Source organism: Hyphopichia burtonii (genome assembly GCF_001661395.1).
Source record: "Hyphopichia burtonii NRRL Y-1933 unplaced genomic scaffold HYPBUscaffold_2, whole genome shotgun sequence".
NCBI classification, from domain to species: domain Eukaryota; kingdom Fungi; phylum Ascomycota; class Pichiomycetes; order Serinales; family Debaryomycetaceae; genus Hyphopichia; species Hyphopichia burtonii.
In genome coordinates, this window is record NW_017963729.1 from 674,912 (window position 1) to 693,957 (window position 19,046).

General features: G+C 34.2%; 8 protein-coding genes and 1 non-coding gene across 9 annotated transcripts; 5 read left to right on the forward strand and 4 right to left on the reverse strand.

Moving 5' to 3' along the window:
* Nucleotides 1–283: 283 nt before the first annotated feature.
* On the forward strand, nt 284–2,593 carry RRP6 (exosome nuclease subunit; the record flags this gene model as incomplete). Its single annotated transcript, XM_020223448.1, has 1 exon — nt 284–2,593. One exon carries the CDS (start codon nt 284–286, stop codon nt 2,591–2,593), a length of 2,310 nt encoding a protein of 769 aa, XP_020077687.1.
* A 36-nt stretch (nt 2,594–2,629) lies between these two features.
* HYPBUDRAFT_147174 (uncharacterized protein) lies at nt 2,630–3,076 on the reverse strand (the record flags this gene model as incomplete). The annotated part of the gene is made up of 1 exon (XM_020220023.1): nt 2,630–3,076. The coding sequence occupies one exon, from the start codon at nt 3,074–3,076 to the stop codon at nt 2,630–2,632; it is 447 nt and encodes a 148-aa protein (XP_020077688.1).
* Nucleotides 3,077–5,721: 2,645 nt separating this feature from the next.
* Nucleotides 5,722–7,458, forward strand: HYPBUDRAFT_155695 (uncharacterized protein; the record flags this gene model as incomplete). Its single annotated transcript, XM_020222140.1, has 1 exon — nt 5,722–7,458. The coding sequence occupies one exon, from the start codon at nt 5,722–5,724 to the stop codon at nt 7,456–7,458; it is 1,737 nt and encodes a 578-aa protein (XP_020077689.1).
* A 315-nt stretch (nt 7,459–7,773) lies between these two features.
* Nucleotides 7,774–9,594, forward strand: HIS7 (imidazoleglycerol-phosphate synthase). Its single transcript, XM_020220799.1, has one exon. It carries the CDS (start codon nt 7,779–7,781, stop codon nt 9,549–9,551), a length of 1,773 nt encoding a protein of 590 aa, XP_020077690.1. The 5' UTR covers nt 7,774–7,778; the 3' UTR covers nt 9,552–9,594.
* Nucleotides 9,595–10,496: 902 nt separating this feature from the next.
* PLC1 (phosphatidylinositol phospholipase C) lies at nt 10,497–13,163 on the forward strand (the record flags this gene model as incomplete). Its single annotated transcript, XM_020218457.1, has 2 exons — nt 10,497–11,280; nt 11,374–13,163. The coding sequence occupies 2 exons, from the start codon at nt 10,497–10,499 to the stop codon at nt 13,161–13,163; spliced, it is 2,574 nt and encodes an 857-aa protein (XP_020077691.1).
* Nucleotides 13,164–13,332: 169 nt separating this feature from the next.
* ENP1 (snoRNA-binding rRNA-processing protein) lies at nt 13,333–14,867 on the forward strand. The gene has a single exon (XM_020222935.1). It carries the CDS (start codon nt 13,396–13,398, stop codon nt 14,773–14,775), a length of 1,380 nt encoding a protein of 459 aa, XP_020077692.1. The 5' UTR covers nt 13,333–13,395; the 3' UTR covers nt 14,776–14,867.
* A 67-nt stretch (nt 14,868–14,934) lies between these two features.
* Nucleotides 14,935–16,838, reverse strand: HYPBUDRAFT_152019 (uncharacterized protein). Its single transcript, XM_020220800.1, has one exon. It carries the CDS (start codon nt 16,798–16,800, stop codon nt 15,010–15,012), a length of 1,791 nt encoding a protein of 596 aa, XP_020077693.1. The 5' UTR covers nt 16,801–16,838; the 3' UTR covers nt 14,935–15,009.
* Nucleotides 16,839–17,004: 166 nt separating this feature from the next.
* Nucleotides 17,005–18,153, reverse strand: HYPBUDRAFT_120108 (CCR4-NOT core subunit). Its single transcript, XM_020219232.1, has one exon. It carries the CDS (start codon nt 18,113–18,115, stop codon nt 17,141–17,143), a length of 975 nt encoding a protein of 324 aa, XP_020077694.1. The 5' UTR covers nt 18,116–18,153; the 3' UTR covers nt 17,005–17,140.
* Nucleotides 18,154–18,355: 202 nt separating this feature from the next.
* HYPBUDRAFT_t69 lies at nt 18,356–18,429 on the reverse strand. The gene has a single exon. It is a non-coding gene; the product is annotated as a tRNA-Asn (tRNA).
* Nucleotides 18,430–19,046: the final 617 nt, after the last annotated feature.

Below are 19,046 nucleotides of genomic sequence, written 5' to 3' on the forward strand. Positions count from 1 at the left end.
TATGGTTGGTAAAGACCAAAAGAAACCGAAGATATGCTTATGCTATCAAATTTCTAATACAAAAACTGCAACTCATCGATTGAAATTTTTTTTTTTTTTTTTTTTTTATGTCTTGAGAAAATGACCTTTTGTGCAGGAACCTTGAAAAGTTTCTAACAAAATCAAAAAAAAGAGAAGAGCAGACACTGAATTTACGTATCAAGACCGGATTGAACTTGGTGATATACATTGGGATAGCCTGTAATTTGAAAGGGACCAAGAGATTACCAAAGAGACAGGAAGAATGTCAGAGGAGGAAAAAAAACCGGGTGTTTTCGATGGGGTATTACCAAAAGTAATGCAAACCATTCGGGCATCTAGTGCCTTAGCAGCACAAGACGTCAATTTCTATAAATCATTGGATGCCGAAGTTTCCAAGCTTATAGATGATAACGGAGGACAATTACTAGATATAGTCAATAGTATGCTTCAAAAAACATCCAAGGAAGCCAAATCTATTGAATATGGAAAGGATCATGTAAGTTCTGACATCAGTTGGAAACCGATTTCCAATGCATTGGACAATGTTTTTGAAAAAATTGATATTTTATTTGATAATGTTGAAAAAAATGGCAAGACACTTCAAAAGGAAGATAAAATGATTTATTTGGAAGAAGGAGCTAATGATAATGTTAATCAAACCAATAGTGGAAAAAAATTGAGTAAACCACAGCTCAGTTTTAAAAACAAGATAGATAATAGTGAAGCTAATCCTTTCAAGCCCAAACTTTCCAAGAAACCAAATGCATTGAAGAGTTTAGAAGAAGTGAGTGAAATTGTTCCAGCTGACACGATTTTGAATGAAGAAACGGGAGAAACTTTGATTGATCCTGCTCATTATGTACAACCATATGAATATGAGATTGATAATCAACCGTATCCAGAATCCATTTTACAAAAAAAGGAACCGACACCATCAAAAGATTGGAATGAAACTAGTGCAATTTGGATTGAAACAAAAGAAGGATTAGAAGAAATGATTCAAGATTTAAGAGAACTGAATGAGATTGCAGTTGATTTAGAACATCATGATTATAGAACATATTATGGTCTTGTATGTTTAATGCAAATAAGTAACCGAGAAAAAGATTGGATTATTGATACTTTAAAATTAAGAGATGATTTAGAACCATTAAATGAAATTTTCACCAACCCACAAATTATAAAAGTATTTCATGGTGCCTTCATGGATATCATATGGTTACAAAGAGATTTAGGTTTATATATTGTATCGTTATTCGATACATTTCATGCATCTAAAAAATTAGGATTCCCAAAATTTTCATTAGCATATTTATTAGAAACCTTTGCAAATTTTAAAACATCGAAAAAATATCAATTATCAGACTGGAGAGTTAGACCATTACTGAATGCAATGAAGGCTTATGCTAGATCAGATACTCATTTCTTATTAAATATTTTCGATCAACTTAGGAATAAACTAATTGATCAAAGTGAAAAAGATCATGATAATAAACTTCAGCAAGTATTATATGAATCACGTCAAGTTGCTAAAAGACGATTTGAATATACTAAATTCCGTCCACTTCAAGATTCCTTGGTTACCGCACCAATAATGTCATCTAATAGAAGAGAACCATATAATCTGATAATGTATCAATATAATGTACCCAGGGAGAAAAAACCAATCATGGCTACACTTTATGAATGGAGAGATATAAAAGCTCGAGAATTAGATGAAAGTCCAAGGTTTATAATGAGTAATCAAGTCATGGTGAGCTTAGCTCAATTGACCAAACCAGTTGATGCAAGTAAAGTTTTAGGATCATCTAGTTATTTGAGTGAGATAGTTAGAGTCAATGCAAATGAATTGAGTAAAATAATGCAACAGACAATGGAAAAAATGGAAGAATTAGAACAAGAATGGGAAATTCCAAGAGATGGGAATGATGAAGATGGAGATTTGATTAATATAAATAAGTTAGCATTCACTACAGTTGCATTTAAAAAATTGATTGAAAGTTTTGACCAACCAATACAAAAGGATTTGATCAAGAATAATTCTCAAATCTTATCTAGAGTATTTAAGAATGGAGAAGATGAGTTTCTGATTGAATACGATGGAGATGGTAATGTCATCCATCATCACGGAGAAGAGTTCATTGAGAGATACAACTATGCCATGGAGCAATTCGATAAGATGAACCAAGTTGAATTCGAACAAGACAACGAAGACTCAGAGGAGAAACCGGACTCGAAACAAGAAGAAGCAGCAGAAGAAGAAGCAGCAGAAGAAGCAGAAGCAGAAGCAGAAGAAGAAATTGATAGTAATGAAGTTATAACGTTGAAAAAGAAGAAAATGCAAAAGAAGCAACCAGTCAAGTCGAAAGAGGAACAACCAGCGTACGACTACGAAAATGCCGATAAGGTATTACTTGATATGAACGATCGTCGTCGTCAAAATAGACAAGAGAACAAAAAGAAGAGATCGTTTGATCCGTATAATAAGGAACAAGGAGGACCCCAATCAAGTAAGCGTAGTAAGAGAATGAATACAGGTAAAACAACTACTTTCACCAATAAGAAAAGATAGTCTTCACATATAATATATTAAATATACACCGATAATCTAATTCTTGTAATGAGCAGGAGGAGGCCCATCAGGTCTTTGGAAATCACTATTATCGTAAGCACCGGACGATTGGTTATTACCATAACTACTTATCCCACCTTGATTATAGTTACCCCCTTGGTTATAACCACCTCCACCATAATTGGTACCACCAGGCCCATCATTACCATAATACCCACCAGTCTGTTGAGTTTGTTGATAGTATTGATTATTTGGAGGTGGATACTGATCATGAGGCTGGGGATTCACTTGAACTGGTCTCTTCTTTCTTCTTTTACAACAAAAGAATAAAATCAACAAGAAAATCACCGGGATAATAACCAAAATCCAAAGTAACCATCTGTAACGGTACCAATTACTACGGTATCCTCTATTGGAATAGTAATATCTTTTGGAGAGTTTCGCACCTTCAGAGGCAATTGATTGAATATCTTTAACAAACATAACTGAAAGATAACCCTGCAAAGAAGTAATTGAAGAAAAAAAAAACAAAAGATTGGGTTATTTATAAGAAAACTGAAAGCAAAAGAGAAAAAATTGGCAAGCTTGAAAAAAAATTTCAACAATAATATGAGATGAAATTGACTTGCAAATTGAGTATTTTCAATGATGTTTACTGCTACAAGCAAACCAAATGTGCATCAAACGGCTATACCCATTTCATCTTTGTTTGTTGCTCAAACAGACCTTTGGTTTACGGTCATTAATTCATGCTTAGCCTACAAAGGGTGCAACCTGCAAACACACAACCTGCAAAAATGTAATCTATAAAATATAACCTGTAAAATGTAATCTGCACATACTCAACCTGCAATTACATAATCACATAACTACAAAAGTGTTGATGATTCAATCACCACTTCCTTCTTACACCTTGTTTATCACCCTTGAAACAGTCTTAACACTCATAGCGGGTTAAGCGAATGGTACGTGCTACCTGCACCGGAGAGAACTTGTTTACTTTCTTCACTTTATTGCTTTTAAGCCATTACATGATTCTACAGCACCCAACGTAGTCTGACATTTTAGCCGCTCAAAGTTTATTTGCCTCATTCAAGCAATTGTTACAGTTGATTGTTAGTCAATCCATTCAATTGACAATCAAATAGTCGAGATTGATTCTAGTCAGTTGGCCATTCACCCTGTTTGCTTTGATTGGTTATTTTATCTTGAAAACTGGTTGTTTTCGTTGATTTTGGTTTCGTTATTGGGGTTGTTTCTTTTACCGCCTCAAAAACTACAGTGTGACTTTTTTTTTTTTGTTCTTTTGTTCTTTTTTCTATTGTTACTACAACTTGTTCTCGCTAGCTTTGACTTTATTCGTTTATATGTATGAATGATTAATTTAAAACCAGCTTCTTGTCGAAAATTGAACAAAACTATTCAACAAGCCCAGTGGATCAAGTCAAACAAAACTAGTTCCTTGAAAAAACACCCCTTGAACTGCTCAATCTAATCGGCCCTGTTCGATATCATTCCAATCCAGACAAACATTACGCATTCTCCACCCCTCACTACGTCATTGCAATTTCAAGGTTTATACGGGGTTTATTCAAAGACTAAACCAGTTTAATTTTTACGGTACTCAATAAAAGATCTCGTTCCCTTTTTTCCCAGTCTTTTGTCTCTTTTTTTTTTTTTTTTTTCTTTCTTTCCCTTCTTTCTTTTTTTAGCTAATACTCGTTTTAACCTTCTATTTACTTTAAACTTTCAATCCTTCTTTTTTGTTACTCTTTCTTCTTCTTATTTGACTCTTGCAATTGCTTCATTTTCAGCTCGGATTTTTTTTTTCCACTGTTCGCTGTTAGTCCTGTCAGTCTTCAAACCATAGAGAAACCATGAGTTTTTATATGGTTCCTACGGTTCTGTACCAAACCCAACAAAAATTGAAAAATGCAAAACAGAAAAAGAAGAAGGTAAATACTCATAAGAAACATCATACTAATCATCACGATGAAAACTCTATTTCCGATTTAGAGTCTCCTAAAAGTTCAAGTCTGAACTCTAATTCTTACTCCAATCACAAAAAAGACCCGACTTCTAACTCTCCTTCAGAAACACCGGCCAATCACTCTACTTTATCGACTCCTACTCCAAATAGTTTTCCAAATCCTTTCTCTTCTTCTCCTTCTCCAAATTCGGTATCTGGTGTTCATCCTTCCCCTCCCTTAAGTTCTCACAATCAATTTCAAAATAATTCAACAATCGATTCTTTGCATTTTAATTATAATAATCCTTCAACTTCCTCGAAATTGAAAAATAATCTAATGAATGAAGAAAACTCAAATATATCTCCTCCGGAGTCTTCCAAATCAATTTATTCTTTCCAAATTAATAATCCAACTAATGATCAACAACCTACTCCCCAATCTTCTCATTTTAATCAAGGCGATTTATCTCCCATGATGCCCGATACTCATCATGCTCCTTCTACAAATAATTCTGCTTCTCTTCCTGGATCAATATCTCATCAAGCTACCGATCATGATTCTCCCTTCATTTCTGATTCTCATAACCGTTCAAATTCTTCTCTTCCTTCAAATATTGCTGCTAAATTCTCAGAACCAAGACCAAATTCCCTGAATAGTACCTCTCCTTGGTCTCATAATCTGGATTCAAATCCCACTCCAGATTTTAATGACCACAAACCTCATTCTCCCTTTAGTGGCTCGTTTGATTCCAATTCGGTATCTCCTCAAGATGATAATCAATTTCGTCAAAATTCTTTCTCATCTTCAGTTTTATCTTCCCATTCTTCTGGTTCATCATCAAACGTTTTCAGACGTAACTCTTCTTTAGGTAGCTTTGGTCCTAGCTCAAAACAAAGTTCGTCTTCTCAATCTCGTTTCACTAGAAGATTATCCTCACCTTTCTTACATGATAAAGCAAAACATCATTTGTCTTTTCATAATAGTTATGGCAACCGCAAATCAGAAAGCCCCTTGCATTCTCCCAATCTGCCAGGGAATACTTTTTCCAATGCTAATACGGTAAAAGAAACGGATGATTCCAAAACAATCCAAGGTCATTCTGGTAGTAGTGGGACTTTGGTTTTTACAAATACTGATTCACCAAAATCTCCTTTCGGAATGTCCTCAATAAAGCAAGATTCTTATTTTTCTTATAAAATTCCTCAATTTAAACCATTAATTGATTTAGAAGGTTTGAATAGTCCCGAAAGATTACAAAAAAATTTGCTATCGCCAGCTTTTCAAATCTTTCGTTTTAATAACTTTCTTGATATTTTATCAGAGCATCAAACTAATGATCCAACTAATTTTGCTAAAATTAGACACCATTCCTTAATGAAATTTATACAGCGTCATGTAAGGACTAAATATTTGAAGGAACAGAATTATGATTTCAATCAAACGGAAGATATCAGATCTTATGAAGCCTTGTTAGCTTATGAATTATTGTCTTGCCGCTCATTTCTTCGTCGTTTAATCCATTTGGAATCAAAAGCATCTTCTAAACATACTATTGTCAACTGTGAAGAATTGGTTCAAGTGAATTTTGTCAATTATATAAGATACATTCTTAACTTACCGAACTTGGAAGATTTAGCAACGAAACCTGATGATTTGGATGATATTACAAAAAATCACTATAGAATTAAGGAAATTTTTAACACAATCCAAGCTGGTCTTTATCATTTGAAAAGAGAAGATAGTGGTGATGAAATGACAAATTCATCAACTATTGTTCATCTTTTATTACAATCCATAACTAAAGTTTCCTATGAATATATTTTACTCGAAAAGTATCATATTCATATCATTACTAAATTGAAAAATAATTCTTTACTAGAAAGTCGAATTACAAAAAAATTATTCAATTTGTTCCATTTACATTTAACTTTGAAAAAATATGAATCTATTAAAGTTTTGAATTATAATATTCATTTTAGTGCCCAATTTCTGTGGTTTTTATCAATAACAATTCCTTTCATTAGAGTATTTGAATCCAATATATATGCCGAAGATGAGAAATTGATCAACAATTATGAGGCTTATTATAATCATCAGCAAAATTTACCCCAACTGGAAATTACTTCTTTCAAAGAATCAGATGCAGAATTATTTGAAACTTTCTATAAACATCTCAACTTTAAGAATGATTATAACTATTACCGTGGACTCAAATCCAAACATTTAGTTAATTTACACCGTCAAATTGATGATAAATCTCCAAGATACGCACATACTAAAATCGCCGAACCTCTGACTACTTATAGCCATAAACCTATAAATTTTGAATACTATTCAAAATCTTTATCAACAATAGAACTGGAAACTTTTTATGCTATCCATAGTGCCGATCCAGTCTTACAATTCACTCCACTGAACTATAAAATTGTCTTGAGAGAATTTTATCGTATTTTGAAGGTAGGTGGAGTATTGGAACTACCCATCTATAAACTTGCTCTTAATGATATCAGGGATATAAGTAAATTGCAAAATGAAGCAGCCAAAGATTTTGCTAGTCAAAATACTGATGAAAATAAAACCATTAATCCATCGGACTATTTGGATGTTGATCTATTGATCAAATTTAATTTGATTCCTAAATTCACCAGAACTTTATTAAAAGAACTCAACGTTGTCTTCGGAACAAAGAACTTAAAATACACTGTGCTTCTTTTGAACTCGGCTACTGAAGTAAATCGTTATCTTGTCAGGCATGTGGCCTTAACTATGAATGAAATATTTGGACAAACTGACAAGTTTGCCGAGAAATACGGTCTCGATGATACTAAGCTGGAAGCTATAAGTGATGGGGTTCATTACTACTATTACATCAAGGCCGAAAAAACTGAATCTTGATTTTTTTTAAGTGATAGTTTTATATTCATTTCTTTTTTTGTATTATTACACACACAACACTATCATGACTTAACTTATGCTTTTTGTTTGAATAGTCGCTACTCAAACAACCCTATGTACATAATTAATAGACAATTAGATTTAGAATTTGTATATCGCAGGGTACTTACTGCAGTATCTTTTTTGCAATCTTATATTTGTGTAGTGAAAAAAAAAGTAATGAGTCAAACCCATAGTGCGACAAGAGTCAACAAAAATTGAAAAAAAAAAATTCATGGAGAAGATAGATCTTTTACTTTATCTTAAGTTGAATAGGTAGAATGACTCAAACAGTTCATATCATTGACGTTGAAAGTGGGAACCTTCAGTCTTTGGCAAATGCCATCAAAAAAATCGGTGGTTACGATATCAAGTACATCCATAACTTGAAAGAATTCAATGAATGCGATAAAGAGATCAGCAAATTGTTATTTCCAGGTGTAGGTAATTATGGGCATTTTGTTAAAGAATTGCATGAAAGAAAGTTGAGTAAACCACTTCGCGAATACGCTGAGAGTGGTAGATCATTGATGGGGATCTGTGTTGGTTTGCAATCACTTTTAAGTAGTAGTGAAGAAAGTGAAGGTATTGACGGATTGAATTTTTTGGAATTAAATTTACGGAAATTTGATAAAAAAGATGCAGTCTTTGTTGAAAAAAACCAGTTAAAGTCAATTCCACATATTGGATGGAATAGTATTACTAAACTTACCGGTAAAAATGGAGAAGAATTATCAGCAAAGGAATCGTTGTACGGGATGAATTTGGTTAATAAGTATTATTTTGTTCATTCATACGCAGCAATCTTAAAGAATGAAGAAGACTTTAATACTATTAAGAAAGCAAGTCAAGAAGGTTGGGAGTTTGCTTATGCTAGATACGGCTCAGAAGTATTCCTAGCATCGGTAGCGTATAAAAACTTTTTTGCAACTCAATTTCATCCAGAAAAATCAGGTATTGCTGGTTTAAAAATATTGAAGAGTTTTTTAGAAGGGTCGAAATATTCTCAAGTTAATGAAAGTGATGTTCAAACCCATCAAGACGATGTTGAAACTACCTTGAGTGGATTATCAAGAAGAATAATTGCTTGTTTGGACGTTAGAACCAACGACCAAGGTGATTTGGTTGTTACTAAAGGTGATCAATATAATGTTAGAGAATCTGGAAGCGATGGGAAAGAAGAGGTGAGAAACTTGGGAAAACCAGTTGAATTAGCAACTAGATATTATTTACAAGGAGCAGATGAAGTCACTTTTTTAAACATTACATCATTCCGTAATTCACCAATTAAAGATTTACCAATGTTGCAAGTTTTAAGTAAAGCTGCGGAAAACATTTTCGTACCTTTAACCGTTGGAGGAGGTATTAAAGACTTAGTTGATCCAGTTACTGGTGAAGAATACCCTGCAGTAAAAGTTGCCCATTTGTATTTCCGCTCTGGGGCTGATAAAGTAAGTATTGGTTCAGATGCAGTTACCATCGCAGAAAACTATTATGCAAACAATAAGATAAAGACTGGCAAGACTTCCATTGAATCTATCTCATCTACATTTGGTGTCCAAGCAGTGGTTATATCTGTTGATCCAAAAAGAAAATATTTGAGTTCACCCCAAGAAACAAGCATGCAAACAATTGAAATCAAAGATCCTTCCAACTACGGGCCAAATGGAGAAAAATACTGTTACTATCAAGTCACTTCTCAAGGGGGTAGAAAGACCCACGAGCTTGGTGCTCTTGAATTATGTCTTGCATGTCAAGATTTGGGAGCCGGTGAAATTTTACTAAACTCAATCGATAACGATGGCTCAAATAAAGGTTATAATCTCGAATTGTTAAGTCAAATAAAAGAACAAGTTTCAATTCCAGTTATTGCTAGCTCTGGTGCTGGGAAACCAGAACATTTCCAACAAGTTTTTGAATTGGATTGCGGTATCGATGCTGCTTTAGGTGCTGGTTTATTCCATCGTGGTGATTATGAAGTCAACGATGTGAAAAAATATTTACAGTCAACTGCTAAAATGGACGTTAGATTAGATGATACCGTTGAATTATAATAACTTTATAGACTTAATCATACATATAGATTACGAATCCGTCGATTCACCGGGGAAGTTTACTCAAAACTTTAAATCTGGTTGACGAGTAGATCACAATACCCTTTGTAAAACTTTGTCCCCCCACACAAGCCTTTTTGGGTGCCAAATCACCAGGCAGAAAGTACTACAATTCTACGCCAAACCGTGTAGCCCTCTTTCCTCGAACATACGCTCTTCGTCTTTTACCTTTAAGCTTCATTCTTGTTGCAAAGATCAAAGTCGTAAAGTGATTTTTTTTTTTTCTCTTTTTTCTTTTGGGGTTGAAAAGCAGCGAGTTTCAAGCAGCTTTAGGCTTTACATCTTCTTAACAACACGTTTACAATAATTAAGAATACTCTGTTGTTCTTTATATGCTTAAGCTTAGTTGAAATTTGGAATACATGTGTCTGTGATTGAGCTATTGGAACTGGCTAAAGTTGTGTCATTTGAAAACTATATAATATCCTTATGGACTATAAATCCAGATAAAGATCCAGCAAACAACAAGACTCTTCGATGGATATTCCTAAGGCTAATACCAATCATAGAGGATCTACATCAGGCTTGCTAGCTTCGAATTCCATGAGTGGAGGTAGTGAATCAAGTTCTCCTCAAGTTTCATCGATTAAAAAAATCAGCTCATCACCAATTCTGTCAAACCTTCCACGTATCTATCATAATTTAAGAGGCTCTGATAAAAGCAACCAGATAGGAAGCTCGAGCAGTAATGATAGCACTCCTTCGAGTAAAACCAATTTTCTCAAGAAGATCTTGAGTGGAGGGAGTAATAGATCTAGTGAAGATTTGAATGAATCCATTTCTTCTCCTTCTCCACCTCCTTTGGCTAACACTCCACCAACACCACCGACTCTTTCAGTGCCTGCTAATAATGAACATACCTTCGAGCAATCAGATAATCCAAGCATGCCCCTTGGTGCATCAAATTCGTCTTCAAATGAAGCATGTGCTGGCACCAATAATCCAGAAAGTCGGCGTCCTAGTACTGAAAATCGTAGAAGAAGCATTGAAAGTAACTTAACATCATCATTAGAGAACGAGTCGAATTTTTCCCAAATCAAAAATAAGGATCACTTGAAAATCCCTTCTGTGTTTTTAAATGAAGGTCTACCCTTACTTAAATTCTCCCATAAATCAAAGAAGAGAATATACATTAACTTCGATCCCCATAGTCTTTTATTTTCCTGGAAAAGTGCTCCAACGTCGGCATCGATGCTTACTTCTACCAGTAGACTACTTATGCCTTCAACTTCCCATACTCTGAAGTCAAAAACCTACGAATTTTCAATAGACGAAATAAAAAGTATCACTTATCAAAGTGACGCTTCTAATTACAGAGAAGAGCTTCATGTTTCCAAGAAATTTGAAGATCAATGGCTTTCAATGATATACTATGATAATAAAAAGAAAAAATTGAAAACTTTACATGTTATTGCAGATACCCAGCACGATTTTAAAAAACTAGTAGCAGTTATAGAAATTGCCACTAGATTGAAAAACGACTTGACTAGAAATTTTTTCATTGATTATGAAGACGCTGATGATTTGAAGAAAAGTATTGTTATGGGGAAGGCTATCGAGGAGAAAGACAAACAAGTTAAAGAATTCTTAAGTTTCAATGATATTTTGAAATATCTGAAAAGGCTTAACATTAACATAAATCCAAACTATTTGGAGAAGATTTTCAATCGTGTTTTGTTATCTAATTCTTCCACCACTAACTTATTAGAATCTCAAAAGACTTCAGAGGATGACTCTTGTCACTTTGAAGCTCAAGCTTTAGAACAATCTTCTCTGCTACCTGTTTCAAAAAATGTTAATTTTACTTCCTCACCCACCACTTGCTTAAATTTTGAACAGTTCAAAGAATTCGTTTCTATCTTGAAAACAAGAGAAGACATTAATTATATTTGGCAAAACTACTGTGATAAGTTCTCGCATGTGATGTACATTAATCATTTCAAAAAATTTAGTTTAGAAGTTCAAAATGAATCCTATTCCAACGAAAATTTGACTAAAATTTTTAGGAAGTTCAGTGGGACATCAAATGATTTTTGGGTACCGGAAAATCTTAACAATTATTTATTATCAAAATATAATACGCCCTTCAAAGATGTTGACTCTGATGAATCTTATTTTGATCATCCTTTAAATGAGTATTTCATATCTTCATCTCATAATACCTACTTAATGGGTCGTCAAGTTGCTGGAGATTCTTCAGTGGAAGGGTATATCAAGGCATTACACAGGGGATGTCGATGCGTGGAAATAGACGTTTGGGACGGTACAAACGATGAATTGGGGGACCTGGTAAGTGAACCCATAGTAAGTCATGGGCATACTTTTACCACCGAGATTTCATTTGAAAACGTGATAAAAGCAATCAAGAAATACGCTTTCATTACCTCGCCTTATCCTTTAATTATCAGTCTAGAAATCAACTGCTCCATAGAAAACCAATTGAAAGTTGTTCAAAGTTTAAAAGATATTTTGCGAGAGACTTTAATCACCGAACCTCTTGACGACACAAATTCGCTTCCAACTCCATTGCAGTTGAAACATAGGATACTTGTCAAAGCCAAGAAGACCAGTCCTTTTACAAACCTTGTGGGGAATGATATTGGCAATATTATGTCCACCAGCACTACGACGTCCTTCAGTGAAGATAATAGCACCAATAATGGAACGACTCCAAGCAGAAGATCGTCTTTTTCTAGTTTAAAAAGGAGACGAAAAGGAGCTAAAATATCTGACCAACTTAGTGACTTGGGGGTGTATCTTCAAGGTATCAAGTTTCGAAATTTTTCCTTACCCGAATCAAAAACATTTAACCATTGTTTCTCCTTGAGTGAAAAGTCATTCAACAGCATGTTGAAAGACCCTGTCAAGCAGTCCTCAATAGATAAACACAACCGAAAATATTTCATGAGAATATATCCTTCCAAAATGAGACTACGGTCTTCGAATTTCATTCCGATACAATACTGGTCCCATGGCTCTCAAATGGTAGCTACTAATTGGCAAACTTATGATTTGGGTCAACAGATCAATGAGGCCATGTTTGAATCAGTCCGTAAAAAGGGTTTTGTACATAAACCTCTTAATCTAAGAAAACCATTGCTAAAATCAGAAAAACATCCAATGGAAGATACAAAAGAGTATAAGTTTAATATCGAAATAATAAGTGCACATCAACTCCCGAAACCGAAAAATACCGTTCTCGCCATAAACCCTTTCATCACTTTTGAAATCATTGGAGCCCGAAACGTCTTTTGGGATCCTGATTCATGTACTCTGAAAACCCCAATGGTCTCGGAAAACGGATTCAATCCGATTTGGAATTCGACTTTCAGTGGGAAAATCGTCAGCGGAAACGAGTTAGTCTTCATTAGACTTCTTGTCAATTCCTCATCGTCTTCAAAACCAGAAGAAGTTACTACTCTTGGGATCTTTGTCTCCAGACTATTCGATCTAAAAACTGGCTACAGATATCTTCCGATCAACGACTTATTCGGTGAGGAATTGGTTTATTCCTCTCTTTTTCTCAAGATAAACTACGAACATGGCTCTTAGCTCCTCTATATATTCCTTGAACCAATGACCTTATGACTATATACTAGTTTATATTTAATGATATGCTATTTTACATAGACTAAACTAGAAACGTTATGAGCTCGTGCGCGACTTTTTTTTTTTTTTTTTTTACTGATTTTTTTTTCCTCATCAGAAGATTAGATGAGATGGAGATATCAAATACAAGCTATAGACTCCATTTACAGGCTCAGAAAGGTCGATAGGATAGACGATGGGTAAAATATCAGTTTCTGAAAGCAAGGGTAAGCAGCGTCATAACCCCTTGATGAGAGATATCTCCAGTCAAGGAGGAAATTTGAGGGTGACCCCAAGATCAAATAACGAATCAAATGGTAAGGAAGAAGAAGAAGGATATTTGGATGCAGCCACTTCAAGAAAGATTTTGCAATTAGCAAAAGAACAGCAAGAGGAGTTGGATGCCGAAGAAAACCATGTTGAAAGTAGACCAAGTTTTGCTGAATCACTCAGAACTCAAGACAACGAAGAAAGTGAAGATGAAGAATACTCTGATCTTGAAGAAGAAGAAGAGGAAGAACTTTACGATGAAGAAGATGTGCAAATTGATGAAAAAGATGCAGCTTTGTTTGAAAAATACTTTCAAAATAATGAAAGCTCCAATAACGATGGTTCTATAAATTTAGCTGATAAGATTTTAGCTAAAATTCAAGAAAAAGAATCTTTTAAAGAGCAACAAGCAAACGGTGGAAGACCAGAAGATGCCGTTTTGTTACCTCCTAAGGTGATTATGGCATATGAAAAAATTGGTCAAATTTTGTCTACTTATACTCATGGTAAACTTCCAAAGTTATTCAAAGTCTTACCATCGTTGAAAAATTGGGAAGATGTTTTATACGTTACCAATCCTGAAAAATGGACTCCTCATGCAGTATATGAAGCCACAAAATTATTTGTTTCCAATTTACAAGCTAATGAAGCCCAAAAGTTTGTTGAATCTGTTTTATTGGAAAGATTCAGAACCTCTATTGAAGATTCAGAAGATCATTCATTAAATTATCATCTTTATAGAGCATTGAAAAAATCTTTATATAAGCCAGCTGCATTTTTCAAAGGATTTTTATTACCCTTGGTTGATTCTCATTGTTCAGTAAGAGAAGCTACTATTGCTGCATCAGTATTAGCTAAAGTTTCTGTTCCAGTTTTACATTCTTCAGTTGCATTAACTCAATTAGTTCAAAGAGATTTCAAACCTCCAACCACAGTTTTCATAAGAGTTTTAATTGAAAAAAAATATGCTTTACCATATCAAACTTTAGATGAGCTTGTGTTTTATTTTATGCGTTTCAGAAGAGCTGCTCAACAAGAAAATGATAATATGATGGAAGAAGATAATCAACCAAATAAAAAGGATAACTTACCACCTTTACCAGTTGTTTGGCACAAGGCCTTTTTGTCGTTTGCCCAACGTTATAAGAATGATATAACTGATGATCAAAGAGATTTCCTTTTGGAAACCGTTAGACAAAGATTTCATCATGCCATTGGACCTGAAATCAGACGTGAATTGTTAGCTGGTAAGCCAAGACTCACTTCTGAACCAGTGAAAGAGGCGGTTATGATAGATGCCTTTTAAATTAAATAAATCGTCATTGTCATTTTGAAAAGTGTATTTTTAGATAATTAATGTTTTAATATTATATTAGAATGAACAGGTTTTGATCGTAGAAGCGAAATACAATTTAAAGAAACAAATGTTTCCTTACAGTCATGAAGAAAAAGTATAAATAAGTATTCATTATCTAATGTGAAGTCTCTGACAAATATAGATGCGTATTTTTTTTTTCTATTTAATAGTTCAATAATTTGCTCAGACATGGCCAGCAGGACTAGAAGTTCTCTTGTGAGCTTCATCACATAACTTGTCAAAATTGGCAAATAAGGCATAATAACTTTGAACAACCCCAATGATTGTTAAAGCAACTGTGGAACCAATCCAAAGACCATGTAAAGATCCCTTCCATTTAGAGTAGAACGAAAGATATATGGATAAAGGAATTCCTACTACATAATATGAAAATAAATTGACAATACCTCCAATCTTTGTCTGACCTTGTCCTCTTAAACAGCCGGCAGAATTAGCATTCATTGCATCGGAAATTTGCATAAGAGCAATTAACCACATGATCTTTTTAACTGTTGAGATAACAACTTCATCGTTAGTGAAAAGTTTAGCAATTGGAGTTTGGAAGAAGTACAAAGCTGAAAAGTTTAAGACTGAAATGAGTAAACCAAAACTTAATGCAACTTGAGTTGATTTTTTAGCAGCTTCACCTAAACCGGCACCTAAAAAGTTAGCGATTCTGGTTGAAGAAGCAATTCCAATAGCAAAAGGAACTTGGTATGTCAATGATGCCATTGTAGAACCAATTGATTGAGCAGCGAGTTCGATAGTACCCAAATAGGAAGCCATTAAAGTTAAAATTTCAAAAGCCAAAAATTCAGCTTCCAACATGATAAGACCGGGAATTGCAAGATATATCAATTTATCCCAAGCTTTGAATGCACCTTTGATGTCTATACCACCCCAGCAAATCAAAGGATGTAATTGAGAAGGAGTATCCTCCGCTTTGACAAAATAAACGGTACAAATGTATAATCCTATTGCCATGAGCCAGTAATTTATAGCAACTGCCATTGGGGCACCTAAGTACCCTAACTGGTTAACGAAGAAAATATTCATCAAGAGGTTAGAAGGAGCAGCGAATAATAAAACGTAGGTTGAAATGTGATAAATACCTTGAGCTTGCAAGAATCTTTTACCACATTCAAAAAGTATATAAGCAGGAATACCTGGGGTAATATACTGAAGATAAACAGCAGCATATTTTGCAGTTTCTTTATCTGGAAGAATAAGAGTGATTAATCTATATCCGAAAAACAACCAAGTGATTAATATTGGTAACATAATAACAAAGATTAAGGCAGTACATTTTTGTAAGTAAACCCCAACCAATCTATAATTCTTAGCACCAAATGCTTGTGGACATAAAGTATCTAAAGCAGTAGCGATACCTTGAATTGTAGCATAACCAGTTATATTTGCAGTCATGGCACCCATAGAAACAGCTGCTAATTCAACTGCTCCTAAATGACCCACTGTGAAAACAGAAACTGTTGAAAGGGAATTTTGTAAAAGAAAAGTTAAAACTAATGGAATTGATGATTTAACCAATGATTTTAATTCAATAGATGCAGTAGTAGAACTTATCTTATGAGATGAAACAGCATTTTCAAAAGTTTCAGCTACCTCATCATCATCATCATCATGTGCAATAGGAATCTTATTATCTTTTAAAAGTTCCCTTTCTTGTTCTATTAATTCTCTCGAGATGCTGGATTTACGACGAACTTTCAAATTAGAAGTTCCAGCAGAGCTTCCCAACAAAGGAGCGGTTTCAGTAGCAGCAAAAGCAGAGGCATTGGAACCAGCGTATGCCAAAGGTTCGTTATCGTCAGCATCAATTGCTGAATTTTTAGGAGAACGAATAAAGTCTGAAGGAAGAAATAAGCCCTGCTTACCCACCGAGCCGTACACGGTCGACGCTCTTCTCTCGGAGTTAGAATGGGTGAACTGATGAGACTTGTCTGTTGAGGACATTATCTCTTATTTGTATATTCAAAGTAATCAAACAAGACCTCCTTGTTTTAAAGCTGGTTTAAAAAATCTTCATGGGAAGATGGAATTAGGACTAATTTTTTCTTTCCAATTGAACTATACACCCGTACCGCTGAAAATTCCGTACTCTTTCTAATAGTCATAAATGATAGAAAAGTAACTTACAGAAGGGTCCTTGATAGAGATGGAGAGAAAAGCTTAATATACATTGAGAGAGTTTTAAGTTCTATACTATACTATACAAGAATTTTATTTAAAAAGAAGCTGAAGACATGGAAATTCATTGTTAATCATTGATATTGGATCATTGGTCGATATTGGATCATTGCTGATCGTTGATATTGGATAAGAGTTGGGCCAAACATCTTTTGGTGGCGATATCATCTTGTAAGATGAGAGAGAAAGTGCCATCTCTTAATGGTTCAGGTAAAATGTTGGCCAAAGCTTTTCTAGCTTCTAAATTATCAGATAATCTCATATAACATCTAACCACATGTTTTAATAATCTGCAAGAGCTATTAGAAGGTTGTTGTTGGGAAGCTTGAGTGGTAGTACTTAATTGTTCAATCATTTTAGATAAAACTGAAGCCACGGTATGGAATCTTTCATAAGTAGTACATATATATGATAAACCTTGATCATCCAATAAAATTTTTTGTAAAATAAAGATGGCCACGGTTTTAGATAACTCAGATGATATTTCCATAATATTTAAACATAATGGAACAATTTCAGTTGTTAATAAGAAATTAATAACCTCAGGAGTATCATTTTTAACTAAAGCTCCAATAACTCCTAAACTAGTAAGTCTCAAATATTCAAAAGATCTTTGCCTTGCATTAGTTGATAAAAAGGGATATAAATATAATGGTAAGTTGGCACTTAAGAACCAACCTCTGGTTTGAACATTTGACGCAACACATTGAAGTAAAGCTAATGCATTACATACTCTATTTGAAACTGATGCGGTTAAAACTGGAGGATTTAAAAATGGATAAACAGAAATTATCTCTTCCAATAAAACAGTCATTACCCCAAATGAATTCCATAAAACTAAAGCTAAATCATCGTATTGTTCTCTTTTCTTACCCAATTCTAATAATGCTCGTTCTCGATTGGTACCTGATACCAATTCGGATATCCATTGGTAAATCTGTCTATCATTCAAAGCCTTATTCTTCGAGCTGGCTCCACTTGCATCTGCAGGGTGTACTTCTTGCACTGGTGGTGTAACTTGATCTGCCACCTGTGGTGCTGCTGTTGGGGCTGCTGCTTGCGCAGCTGCTGTACTATACATTTTGTCTATTCCAACAACTTCCTTCTCTCAAGTGTTCCAGTGTATTCCTTATAATAACACAGCAGCTGTTGTTCACTTATTCAATTTGTTTAGTTAAACCCCTTTGTAGTTTATAATAGTGGTGAATTGTTGTTGAAACGAAGCTTGAAAAAGCAAAAGGTTTTAGTTCTCAAAAAAAGAGAAAATTATTCATAAAGACCCGTACATTCATTTGGATGTATTTTGCCAAAAAAATTAAAACGACCTCGGAGAGGCTCGAACTCTCGATCTTGAGATTAACAGTCTCACGCCTTAGCCAACTTGGCCACGAAGTCGCTTTGTTGAAGACCTGCCCCTTTCCAGGCATCCTCATGTGCTCTATTTTCATTGCCTTAAAATGTTTGTCAAAAAATAAAGTTATTTAAAATAGCTTTAAATCAAATAATTAAATGTTTTTTCATTGCACCAGGGTAATTAGAGATGAAAACAGTTATTTTTGTTGCAAAATAAAATGTGCATAGGATTTTATAAGAAATAAAAATTAAAAAAATCACCAAAGTTCTAAAATCTCACACTTATTTACATAGAATTCAGGAAATAACCGAAACGGAATGATTTACTCCTCAATTCTTTTCTTTTTTGATCCTTCTTTGCTCAACTACTGGAAAATAATCGATAAATGCTATGCTGCCCGATAACTTATAGTATATATAATATTGCCTTTTTGATCGTATAACAAGCTATGGGGTTTACTGTAACTATTTCATCACATCCTTCAGCTTATTGCCTGTTTTCCAAGACTAAAAGGCTGAATTCGATAGTTCTTAGATTGCAAAATTCAAAGCATGCACGTATTTTAGATATAGAAAGTATGCAATATTTTAGCAGCTGAAACTTGTTTCGACAAATTTTTTTGGTATTTCTAATTGCAAAATCAAGCAAATTTAAAACG

Coding starts and splice junctions, on each gene's coding strand:
- ENP1 (XM_020222935.1), top strand. CDS start 13,396: ATGGGTAAAATATCAGTTTCTGAAAGCAAGGGTAAGCAGCGTCATAAC.
- HYPBUDRAFT_152019 (XM_020220800.1), bottom strand. CDS start 16,800: ATGTCCTCAACAGACAAGTCTCATCAGTTCACCCATTCTAACTCCGAG.
- HYPBUDRAFT_120108 (XM_020219232.1), bottom strand. CDS start 18,115: ATGTATAGTACAGCAGCTGCGCAAGCAGCAGCCCCAACAGCAGCACCA.
- HIS7 (XM_020220799.1), top strand. CDS start 7,779: ATGACTCAAACAGTTCATATCATTGACGTTGAAAGTGGGAACCTTCAG.